This window comes from Carlito syrichta, unplaced genomic scaffold (assembly GCF_000164805.1).
Source record: "Carlito syrichta isolate Samal-C Ts95f unplaced genomic scaffold, Tarsius_syrichta-2.0.1 Scaffold304329, whole genome shotgun sequence".
In the NCBI taxonomy this organism is placed as follows: domain Eukaryota; kingdom Metazoa; phylum Chordata; class Mammalia; order Primates; family Tarsiidae; genus Carlito; species Carlito syrichta.
In genome coordinates this window covers 64,981-77,837 of record NW_007248425.1, presented here as the reverse complement: position 1 = coordinate 77,837, position 12,857 = coordinate 64,981, and the positions used below count along the sequence as shown (strand labels likewise).

The window sequence follows — 12,857 nt, the reverse complement described above, 5'->3', positions numbered from 1 at the left end:
AAGGTAGTAATTGATGGTTTTTATTAGGTTTCTGAATTAATATGCAGGCCTATTATACAGCTCTGTGACAGCTCTAGTTGAATGTGATTGATATATCTGTTACAGGTTCTGAGTTCCGTCCGTACAGAATGGGACCCACTGGATGTTTGCTTTGGTATCAAACAACCTTATCAGGTGTTTACAGTGGAGCACTCCACCAGTGTAGACAAAGAGCCCATGGTTGACAGCTGCATCTATGAATGTATTCGGAACAAAATCCAGTGTGTGTCAGTCACCAGAATACCACTAAGATCGAAGGCCATCAGCTGCTGTAGAAATGTTACTGAAGACAAACTGATTTTAGGATGTGAAGATTCTTCAGTAATTCTTTATGAAACTCACCGTAGAATAACTCTCTTAGCTCAGGCTGAACTTTTGCCTTCATTAATAAGCTGCCACCCAAGTGGTGCCATTCTGCTAGTTGGCAGCAACCAAGGCGAGTTGCAAATTTTTGATATGGCTCTATCACCTATTAACATCCAGCTCTTGGCTGAAGACCGCTTACCCAGGGAGACTCTGCAGTTCAATAAATCCTTTGATGCTTCCAGCAGTCTTGTTCAAATGCAGTGGACAGCTCCTCCGATTGTCTCTCAGAAGCCTAGAAGTGGCAACATCTGTGATCTCCTCTTCCTCAGGTTTGACAGAGGACCTTTGGGTGTGCTTTTGTTTAAACTTGGTAAGTCAAGGAAGGTGGTAAGTAATTAAAGTGTTTATAGTGGTGACTTAATTAAGGCAATAAAGCTATTTTTGGAATATAGGTTTTTTTTCTGCTTGTCATCCTATAAATGTTTGCCTTTCAAAAATTTCATATAGTTTCCTTTAAAAGCCTTTGTGGATGGTTTTCTAACTTTCAAAGGAACATTAAGATATTGAAGAACTCAAATTATACTAGTTGTCAATCATGATGATTAAAAAGCTGTAACTTTCAAATTTGGTACTCTCTGAAATAAACTGTCCTGCTAAAAAATTCTTTAAGAAATAGATATGTGAATATTTAAGAAGTACTTACTTTGTCCATTGAAAAATTATGTCATTGAAATGAAATACTCTATCTAAATTCTTTCAGGCTGTTGGTGTCTTTTGCTTCCCAGGTTGGAATTATGTGAAGCAAGTGTTTTAAAAGACAAGAAAGCTGAAGATATTTTAGAATTTGCTGAAGATATTTTATAACTTAGTTTTTGTTTCCCTTTGGATAAAAATATTTAAGAGGATAGATATTATACATTAATTATATAATGCAGCCCATTTCAATCCCAAGACTTTACAATGAAATTTTATTATGATAATTCATTTGCCTTTTGTAGTTTTGCCTTACCAGCTATGCCCCAAAATGTATGATATACTCTAGATAGATTTCTGTAATTTAACATTCTTGAGAGAACCTCACTTAGGTTTAAAAAAGTTTTTAAAGTTAATATATGTTATGGCAACTTGAAAAGTAAATATGTTTTAAAACCCCTTACAGGATTTGGCTCTGTAGTACAAAGTTAGGCTTTTAAAGGCATTGTAGTGTTTGTTAAATTGATTTTAATTTACTTTTAAAAAAATAGATCTACGTCTCTTGAAAATTAAACACATGAAATACATCTAGTAAAGATAACTTGACTAATATGAAAGATATAATGCATATAATATGCAGCCTGTGGTGTTCTTTCCATATAATGAAAATGCAGCTAAATCTATTCATAATGTTAATATTGTTGAAGAAAAAATGTTTGGAATCTCATTTATTATGAGATAATCCAGTTATACTTTGCCCAACTACATGTTTAACAGTTGTATGTCTCCATACACAACACTAATTAAAGTGGATGTTTGATGTTTTGCATGTCTGTTAAAACACATACACACGCACACACACACGCACACATGCGGCATACTCTCTCTCTTTCTCTCCCTGTCTCTCTCTCTCAGTCTCTCCTTTCACCCTTTAAATTACTCAGTTACCTGTCAAACAGAAGGCTGTCTGCCCATGTACACCTAACTTTTCTTCAGCCCTCCCTTGTGGGCCTACTCACAACAGCTTTGCAAAAAGCACAGCTTTCTCTTCCTATCTCTAGCACATTTGCCTTCTTACTAAAGTAAACAGGCTCTCAGTGTAGGGATTTAGAGGGCTTCCTGCTAATTGCCAGCTTGTAAACTTAATTGGACTGTCTCCCTGGGCACTGTTCCTAAATCAATTAGGCAATGAGTTGGCTGTCACCTCTTTTTCCCAAGAAGGTCTCTTGGAAGAAAATTATCCAATAGAAGTCAAGCATTCAAATGAAAAGGTGATAACTTTTGCAACTGACGTTTATCATTTAAAATTTATTTACAATATTACTATTCGGTTTTATAGCATAGGAAAATTGTATAGTCTTATATACTCTTTCAAAGATCTGAATATGGAATTTCCAAGGATTTTTAAAAAAGTTTTGTTTCTCATTTTTAATATATAAGATTAATATTTATTACAAATTATTTTTCCTGGGAAGAGTAGATTCCTTGAAATAGAAGTTTCCAACTAGCAGATTTTTTTTTTAAAGAAAACTCAGTTTAAAGAACAGATTTTTCATATGATCTGCTACTAAATACATCCAAAAAAATTAATATACTTCTTGAATTAACACAGTGCTGATTCTGGGCATCCATGTGGAATTTTCATGTATAATTCAAGTTACTGCATATATAAACAGGTAGTTGCATGTGCGTTTCCCCACTAGGGAGCATTTATGAGATTTTTTCAGATGCTTGTTATGCAAGCCTTTGGAAAATTTGACATGAAAGGTGTAGCTTACAATTTAAAATTGTAAAGATAGATCATAGATCTTAGTTTAAAATAGAAAGCTGTCATATGTAAACGTGGCAGTGGCTAATGCCAATATGCTAAGATTTTTGGAGTTTGACTCTTAGATTAGGTCAGTTAGTTTAACATTGAAGGAAAATCCTTCCAGGCCAGAGCTTCCATTCTTAATCCTTACAATGATCGCACAAATGTGTTGGGCATTAAAAATCCATTACCACTGCCATGAGAAGAATTCGAAGATCATGTATTCCTCAGGAGGCAGCTAGAAGTGTTCCTCCCACATGGAAGCCAAGAATTATTGTTTTATGGAAAGCAATATGTATTCAGAATTTCTTTATGTGACAATCATTGTAACATATTTCCACATGCATTGATTAATTTAAAAAAGAAGCCCTAATTATACTACTGAGATATTAAAGCTCTTCCATTCTCATCAGTACCTTTTCCAACCTTAACTGCTTTCTTTAAATTCACATAATCAGCTCCCTGCCCTCTCAACATAGGATCTCACATTTTAATTGGCACTTCATTAAGTTTATCTGCTCCTCATCACCTACCCACCAAACCAACGACTTATCTATATGCACATGAAACTTTCCCTTTCAATTCATGAAGAAGAAGGCCTTCCTCATGTCCAAGATTAGTGCCACCACTACATCCACTGTGAAGCCCGCAACGTTCCCTTTGACACCTTTACTGTCACCCTCCTTACCCCCCCATCTATCTTGCTACATCAGCAGATAAACAGGCCCAAGCCACACTGTAAGAACAAACAGATCTCTTCCTTAAAATTGTCTCCCCTCTGTTATTAATCAGATGTTCATCTTCCTTTCATAACCCTCCCAGCCATGGCATGTGCTGTCACACTCTCCTTCTGTGTTGTGTTGATAATATTCCATCTATTCTAGAGTATCCCCAGAACACTCTCACAGAATATGAAAAGTTTGGAAGAGTTTAGATGGTCAGGTGATAATGTAGAATAGGAGATAGTTAAATAATAGTGCACAATGCCTGTCTCAACTTTTTCCTCAGAGCACTGTGTTCTGGCTTTGTCTTCAGTATTCTTTTGGAACTGCTCTTGAAAAAGGTCATCAGTGACTTCGTACTTGAGAAGGATATTTCTCTTCTGTTGCTTGATGACTTTTCAGCATTTGATGGTTGCTGACCACTTCCACTGTCAAAGAACTCATTGTATTTGCCCTCTTTGACCCTGAGTGTAACTTCCCATCACTCTTTTATGCTCTTCTTCTGCCTACTCAATGAAACTATTGGGGTTCTCCGGAGTTCCATTTTTATCTCTTCTCTCATTTTGTAATTTAGCTATCTGATCTCTGACTCCAGCCCAGATCAATCTGACATCTGCATATTCACCTGGCTTGATGGATACTTTCCCTTGGATATATACAGGTGCCTCAGACTCATTATGTGCAGACATGAAGTCATCATCTTTCTCCCCAAACCTGCTTTTCCTTTTTGTGTTCTTCATTTTGGTGGATGGCACAATTACTCAAATGGAACATCCAAGTCAAAAGTTATTCTAGAATTCTCCTTCACCTCTAACACCACTGATTCTGCCTTCTAAATACTGTCAAAACATCTAATTCATTTCAGCCTCACTGTCACTTTTAAAATCAAGACCCCTATTTTATCATCATCAAGCAGAGGCCCTTTATCTGTACTCTTCTGTCTTCCATTCTTCCCATCCTACTCCCCAGAGTGCCGTCCTAGTGATCTTTCTAACAGTCATGGATTCTCCAGCTTGCAATACTTCAGTGGTTGATAAACCCTTGTCTGCCACTTGGGGTTCATCTCCCAGTTGTGTTGCACTAGTATAGCTTCCCAGCCATGGCATGTACTGTCACATACTTCTCTCATGGTGTGTTGATAGTATTCCATCTGTTCTAGAGTATCCCCACAATGTCCTCATAGAGCCTGCAAAGTTGGGAAAAGGTTAAATGGTCAAGTGATAATGTAAAACAAGAGATAATTAAAGCTAACATACTCCTTGTCACAGAATTCTTAAAATCACAGGCAATGGGTGTGTGTCTGTCACCTTTTCTAAAACACGAGGAGTATGATTTTTCTTAGAAGTTTTGTAAAAAAAGTATGTTTTCTTCAAAATAATTCTTTTTCTTTTTCTTTTTTGAGTTGGAGTCCCACTTCATCACCCAGGCTGGAGTGCAGTGGCACACTCAGCCAGTCCAGCATCAATCTGCTGGGCTCTGGCAATCCTTCTGCCTCAGCCTCCCAAGAAACCAGAACTACAGGCACGCACTACCACACCCAGCTAATTTTTAAAATTTGTTTATTGTAGAGACGAGGTCTCGCCAAGTTGCCCAGGCTGGTCTCGAACCCGCAGGCTCAGGCGGTCCACTCACCTCGACCTCCCAAAGTTCTGGGATTACAGGTTGAGCCATCAAACCTGGCCAAAATAATGATTTTTAATGACTTATTTTAACATTATACTTTACTCAAGTGATAATAGGTAATTTACTGCAAAAAGGAATGCTAGAAACTCTCTTATAGATGCTTAATCATCGTATCTCATATCATTTGAAATAAACTTTTATTCCAGTCAGCATTCTAATTTTTCTCAAACTAGAGTGATGATGAATTTTTAAATCAAGCTTATTGAGGTATAATTTACATAAATAAAATACACTCTTTTAAAATGTACAGTTCAAATGAGTTTTGACAAATGTGTATATTTTCATGGTTATTTACACAATCAAGATATAGAACATTTCCATCATCCCAAAAAAATAATTCCCCCTCCCTCAAAGTTGATGAAAATTGATCTGCTTTCTGTCATTATAGATTAGATTTGCTCTTTCTAGAATTTCATGGACAGCTGGGCTCCGTGGCTCAGCCTGTAATCCCAGCGCTTTGGGAGGCTGAAGTGAGCGGATTGCCTGAGCCCGCGGGTTTGAGACCCGCCTGGGCAACTTGGTGAGACCTCATCTCTACAATAAATCAAAAATTAGCAAGACTTGGTAGTGCGCGCCTGTAGTTCCAGCTACTTGGAAGGCTGAGGTGGAAGGCTCACTGGAGCCCAGCAGGTTGAGGCTGCGGTGACCGGGAGTGGCCAGTGCACTCCAGTCTGGGTTACGGAGTGAGACCCCAACTCAAAAAAAGAAGAATTTCATGGACATGGCATCATATAGTTAGTACTCTTTTGTGTCTTAGTACTTTTACTCACTATTATTCTGTGACAATCTTCCATATTATATACCTGTAAATATTTCTATTACTGGGTAGTATTATTTTATATAGATATACCACAATTTTTATCCTTACACATTGATGGACATTTGGGTTATTTCTGGGTTTACTCTAATATGACTAAAAATACTGTGGACTTTTATATACAGGTCTTTATATGAACACATGTTTTCATTTCTCTTGGTAATAACCTAGGTATGGACAATGGCTAGGCCATATACTAAGTATATGATTAACTATAGAAGAAACTGTTTTCTGAAGTGATGGTACCTTTTAGCAGATAAGCAATTTGTGGAAACTCCAGTTGCTCCACATCTTCACTAACACTTAACATTAATGTTCTTTAGTTTTAATCATTCTAATGAAGGTACAGTAGTGTTAATTTGCATTTCCCTGATGAGTATTAGAGTTAAGCATCTTTTTGTGTTTCATGTGCTTATTTACCATAGATCTTCTCTTTTGCCCAAATTTAATTGACTTTTTACTTATTCCTGAGTTGTAAGAAGTGTGTGTGTGTGTGTGTGTGTGTGTGTGTGTATGTAACAAGGCCTTTTCTTCTTTTAGCCAGTAGTTTACCTTTTCGTTTTCTTAACACTGTGTTTTGAGTAGCAGAAATTTTAAATTTAATGAAATCCAATTCATACATTTATTTTATGGATTGTGCTTTTCGTGTCCTAAGAAAACTGTCTCTCCCAGGGTTACAAAGATGTTCTCTTCTAGAGAGGTGTTATGGTTTTTGCTCTTACTTTTAGGTTTATATTCTATTTCAAGTTAACTTTTTGCATATGAGGTATGGGTTAAGATTAATTTTTAAATATAAATATTTAATTGTTCTAGCACCAATTGTTAGAAGGAGTATCCTTTCTACCATTGAATTAACTTGACTGTATGTAATTTGTGTCTATGAACAGATTATATTCTTTTCTGTGTGAAATGTGCATACCTAAGCAAGTATATCACCCGGTCCTAATTACTGTGGTTTACAGTAAGTTGAAATCAGGTGCTGTTAGTCTTCTAACTTTATTTTTTTAATATTATTTTAGCTATTCTAGATCCTTTTCATTTCTATATAAATTTTCAAACTGGCTTGTCAGTTTTTACCAAAATGCCTGATGATATTTTGATAAGATTGTTGAATTATAGATCATCTTGGGGAAAAATGATAACAATATTGAGTATCCTGATCCATGAACGCAGTATCTCCATTGATTTATTTAAGTCTTCTTTAGTTTCTGTCTGCAATGTTTTACAGTTTTAAGTGTAAAGATCTCGTGTGTATTTTGTTGTTTACCCCTGTTTCATGTTTTTGTATGCTATTATAGTAGTGTTTTTAATTCTAGTTTTTAAGTGTTCATTGAAATTATGTAGAAATAAAATTTTAAGTATTGACCATGTATCCTACAACTCTTTTAAAACTCATTTTTAGTTGTAGTAACATTTTTGTAGATTCCTTAGGATTTTCTACATAGATAATCATGACAACTGAATTTGAAAGTTTTACTCTTCTTATCCAACCTGTATACCTATATTTCCCTTTCTTTCCTCGGAACCGTACCTAGGATGTCCAGTACAATATTAAATAGAAATGGCAGAGTAGGACATTCTTACATTTCTTCTCATCTTAGATGAAAAGCATTCATTCTTTCACTGTAAGCATGTTATTAGGTTGAATAAGTCCCCTTCCATTACCTGTCTTTTTTCTGAGATATATTATCTTGAGTGAATGTTGATTTTTTTCAAGTGCTTTTTCTGCACCAATTGAAATGATTATATTGTTTTCTCATCATAAGTTGAATTATATTGATTGGCTTTGAGAAGTTTAAATGACTTTGGATTTGTGGAATAAATCTTTCTTGTTCATGATGTATTTGCTTTTTAATATATTGCTGGATTTGCTAATATTTTGTAAAGGTTTTTGTATTTTTTATTTTTATTTTATTTTATTTTTTTTGAGTTGGAGTCTCACTCTGTCGCCCAGACTGGAGTGCAGTGGCCGCTCCCGGCCACCGCAGCCTCGACCTGCTGGGCTCCGGCGATCCTTCCGCCTCAGCCTTCCGAGTAGCCGGAATTACAGGCATGCGCTACCACGCCCGGCTGATTTTTTGATTTATGGTAGAGATGAGGTCTCGCTGCCCAGGCGGGTCTCGAACCCACGGGCTCAGGCAATCCACTCACCTCAGCCTCCCAAAGGCGCAGGATTACAGGCTGAGCCACCGAGCCTGGCGGTTTTTGTATTTTTAATGAAGAGCATTGATCTTTTTTTCTTTGTCTTTTATTATAATATCTTTGCTATTCTTGGTGTTGATATAATGCTAACTTTATAAAATGAGTTTGAAAGTGTTTCCTCCTATATTTTGAGTTTTGTAGCGCTTAGATTATTCATTCTGTTGTTGTTGTTATTATTATTATTGTTTTTTTTTTAGAGACAAGGTCTTGGTATTTTGCCCAGGCTGGACTCAAACTCCTGGGCTCAAGCTACCCTACTGCCTCAGAATCCTGAGTAGTTGGGATTATAGGTGTGTACTACTGTATCCAGCTTTATTCTTTCTTTTTTTGTTTTTTAAGTTGGAGTCTCACTCTGATGCCCAGACTGGAGTGCAGTGGCACGTTCCTGGCCACCACAGCCTTGACCCGCTGGGCTCCGGCGATTCTTCCACCTCAGCCTTATTATTTCTCTTTTTTTTTTTTTTGAGTTGGAGTCTCACTCTGTCACCCAGACTGGAGTGCAGTGGCCGCTCCCGGCCACCACAGCCTCGACCTGCTGGGCTCCGGCGATCCTTCCGCCTCAGCCTTCCAAGCAGCCGGAACTACAGGCGCACACTACCACGCCCAGCTAATTTTTGATTTATTGTAGAGATGAGGTCTCGTCAAGTTGCCCAGGCGGGTCTCAAACCCGCGGGCTCAGGCAATTCACTCACCTCAGCCTCCCAAAGGCACGGGATTACAGGCTGAGCCACCGAGCCCGGCTTATTTCTCTTTTTAATGTTTGATAGAATTCACTGGTGAAGGCATCTGGACATCCAAGTTGTGTATGTGTGTGCTTAAAGGTTTTTAAACAATGACTTCAAGTTGAAATAATATAGGGCTATTCAGGTTATCTATTCCTTCTTGAGTGAGTTTGATAGTTTGGTTCTTCCAAGGAATACATTTCATTTAGTTAAATTTTTTGTATATTTTATTGTTGCTCATATTATTCCCTTATTTTCAAATGTCTATAATTTTGTAGTAATTATTCTTCATATTGGTAATTGTGTCTTCTCTTTTTGTCTCAATTTAAGCAGATATCTGTCAGTTTTACCGATCTTTTCAAAGAACAAGTTTTTGAGTTCACTGATTTTCTGTATGCTTTGTTTAGTTCCTATTTGTTGTCTTTATTACTTCCTTCCTTCTATTTACTTTGAGGCTAGTTTGCTCTTCTTTCTCTAGGTTCTTAATGTAGAAGAATGAATTGTTGATTTTAGATCTTCTTTTTTTAATTGAAACATTTAAATCTCGAAATTTTACTCTTAAGCATTGGTATAGCTACATCTCACACTTTTTGCTGTGTTATATTTTATGTTAATTCAATTTAAAATATTTTCTAATATACTTTGTGTGTATTTTGCTGTTTTTTTTTTTAATCCATTGGTTATCTAGAAGAATGTTGTTTAACTTTTAAATATTTGGGGATTTTCCTTTTTTTCCCTCTTTTAATTTTTATTTTAAAATTGTGGGGTACAATTCACGGTTAGGTATACAAATATTCATTGTGCAGGTACCTTTGTTGATGATGTATGCCCTCCCCTTCCCCAGGCAGATATCGACTACTGTCAATCCCACCCCACCCCCTGCCCCCTGCAGGTTCCCACTACTGTCAGTCCTTTTCTTATAGTATTATGGTAGTTGTTCAAGGTCCACTTATGAGTGAGAACATGTGATACTCAGCTCTTTGTTTCTGTGAGAGATCACTCAGTATTATAAACTCTAATTCCATGCAGGTTGCTGCGAAGTTCATGATTTTGTTTTTTATGGCTGCATAATATTCCATTGTGTATATTACCACATTTTTTAATCCAGTCCTCTTTTGATGGGCAGCATGGTTAGTTCCATGTTCTTGCTCTTGTGAACAATGCTGTGATAAACACATATGTGCAGGTATCTTTTTTATAGAGTAATTTGAGTTCTTCCGGGTATATTCCCAGGAGGGGGATTGCGGGGTCTTATGGAAGGATGATTTTTAGAACTTTTAGGAATCGTCACACTGATTTCCACAGAGGCTGTACTAGTTTACACTCCCACCAGCAGTTTAGAAGTGTTCCCTTTTCGCCACATCCTCTCCAGCATCTGTTATTTTTTGAGTTATTGATGATGGCCATTCTGACTGGAGTTAGGTGATATCTCAGTGTAGTTTTAATTTGCATCTCCTTGATGACTAGTGAAGCTGAACATTTTTCATATATCTGTTGACTGCGTGTATGTCTTCTTTTGAGAAGTATCTATTCATATCTTTTGCCCACTTTGTAATGGGGCTGTTTTTTTCTTTTCAGCGCGTTTGAGTTTGTTGTAGATCTTTGATGTTAGGCATGGAGTCGGTAAATATTTTTTCCCAGTCTGTGGACTATCTCCCTGCTCTCTTGATGATTTCTTTGGCTTTGCAGAAGCTTGTCAGTTTAATGAGGTCCCGTTTGTCTATCTTATCTTTTATGGCATGGCACTTCGGGTTTTGATCAGGAATTGGTTGCCAGTTCCAACTTCCGTAAGAGTGTCTCCTGCGTTTTCCAAGGTTCTTACAGTTGGAGGTTTTACATTTATGTCTGTGATCCATTTAGAGTTAATTTTTGTGTATGGGGATAGGTAGAGGTCCTGTTTCAATCTTCTGCATATGGTCAGCCAGTTTTCCCAGCACCATTTACTGAATAGGTTCTCCTCTCCCCTATTTGGGGATTTTCAAAATAATCTTTCTGTCATTTATATCTAATTTAATTCTGTGTAGTCAGAGAATGTAATTTGTATTATTTCAGAATTTTTAAATGTATTGAGGTTTGTTTCATTAGCCAGAATATGCTCCATCTTGGTTAATTCTCTGGGTACACTTAAAAAGAATATGTACTTTGATGCTGTTGGGGGAAGTGTTTTATAAATGTCAATTAGGTCAAATTCATTGATAGTGTTTTTCAAGTATTTCCTATTTTTACTGATTTTTCTGTTTACTTGTTTTCTTGATTATTGAGAGAAAAGTACTAAAATCTCCAAGTGTAATTGTAGATTTGACTTTTTCTCCTTTCAGTTCTGCCAAGTGTTTGCTTTATCATTTCTGAGTTCTGTTATTAGATGCATTTAAAGATTCTTATGTTTTTTCATCAATTTTTGACCCTATATTACAGGGTATAGAATTCTAGATTAATTTATTTTTATCTCTCAGCAATTTAAGAATGTGTTGCTGTTGCTTTCTTGTGTACATAATTTCAGATGCAAAGTCTGCAATCATTTTGCTGTACATCCTGTGACTTTTTTCCTATAATTGCTTTTTATTCTCTTTGTCATCTTTGAACTACTTGGTTAATGATTATATGTAACTTTTCTTCTCAACAGATCAGGTTTTTTTTCTTGCTACTAGTAGAATTGTTGCTTAGGGTATAGATACAGCCAACAAAGTTCAGATATTTTTGGTTTTCTGCAAAGTTGCTACACATTAATATCTACTGCCAAATAACCACCCTGATTTATGAGGATTTCCAGTTCTTGACTGCAGGCTTATGAAGGCTTTTGGATAGTCACATTCTTTGATTCTACCAACACAAAAGGAATAGTAAAATTTTACTGCTTAGTAGAGTTAGGGCAATTCCCCAGATTCCCTATCAAGTTGAGTCCTGTTAGATATAGTACAAGTTTTTCATTTTATGTGACTTGAAGTTAGTATGAAGAATTTTAGAATCTTTCTTATGAGCTAATATATTTTTTGAAGTCCTGAAGCCTATACCTATTCCAGTTAAGTGATGTTGATGATGATGATAACAATAGAAAGAATTACAGTAATATCATATATAATACTTTGTAGCCTACAAAGTAATTTTATATATATTTTCTTATTTATTTATTTATTTTTTTTTGAGTTGGAATCTCACTCTGTCGCCCAGACTGGAGTGCAGTGGCTGCTCCCGGCCACCGCAGCCTCCACTTGCTGGGCTCCAGCGATCCTTCCGCCTCATCCTTCCAAGTAGCTGGAATTACAGGCGCGCACTACCACACCTGGCTAAATTTTTTTTGATTTATTGTAGAGATGAGATCTCACCCAGTTGCCCAGGCGGATCTCGAACCCGTGGGCTCAGGCAATCCACTTACCTCAGCCTCCCAAGGCACGGGATTACAGGCTGAGCCACCGAGCCCGGCTTATGTATATTTTCCCATTTCCTTTTTTTTTTTTTGAGTTGAAGTCTCACTCAGTTGCCCAGACTGGAGTGCAGTGGCCGCTCCCGGCCACCGCAGCCTCGCCTGCTGGACTCCGGCGATCCTTCCACCTCAGCCTTCCGAGTAGCCGGAATTACAGGCATGTGCTACGATGCCCGGGTGATTTTTTTTTTGATTTATTGTAGAGATGAGGTATCGCTGCTCAGGCGGGTCTCGAACCCGCGGGCTCAGGCAATCCCATCACCTCAGCCTTCCAAAGGCACGGGATTACAGGCTGAGCCACCGAGCCCGGCTCCCATTTACTTTTATGATTATGTGTACTGAGAGGTTTTTGTAGTACATATTGACGGAAAAAAAAGTTTTATAACCAATCTTTTTTTTTTTTTTTTTTAAGTTGGGGTCTCACTCTGTCGCCCAGACTGGA

The 12,857-nt window shown here is 37.1% G+C and overlaps 1 protein-coding gene across 1 annotated transcript in view; it reads left to right on the top strand.

Annotated features, from left to right (window-relative positions):
* The window catches only part of WDPCP (WD repeat containing planar cell polarity effector), a gene marked incomplete at its 3' end in the record, with an annotated part of 90,286 nt that overhangs the window by 73,561 nt on the left and 3,868 nt on the right, over positions 1-12,857 (top strand). The window contains exon 10 of the mRNA XM_021713173.1: positions 106-715. Within this exon, the coding sequence (XP_021568848.1) occupies positions 106-715 (610 nt within the window). The remainder of the gene's footprint in view (positions 1-105; positions 716-12,857) is intronic.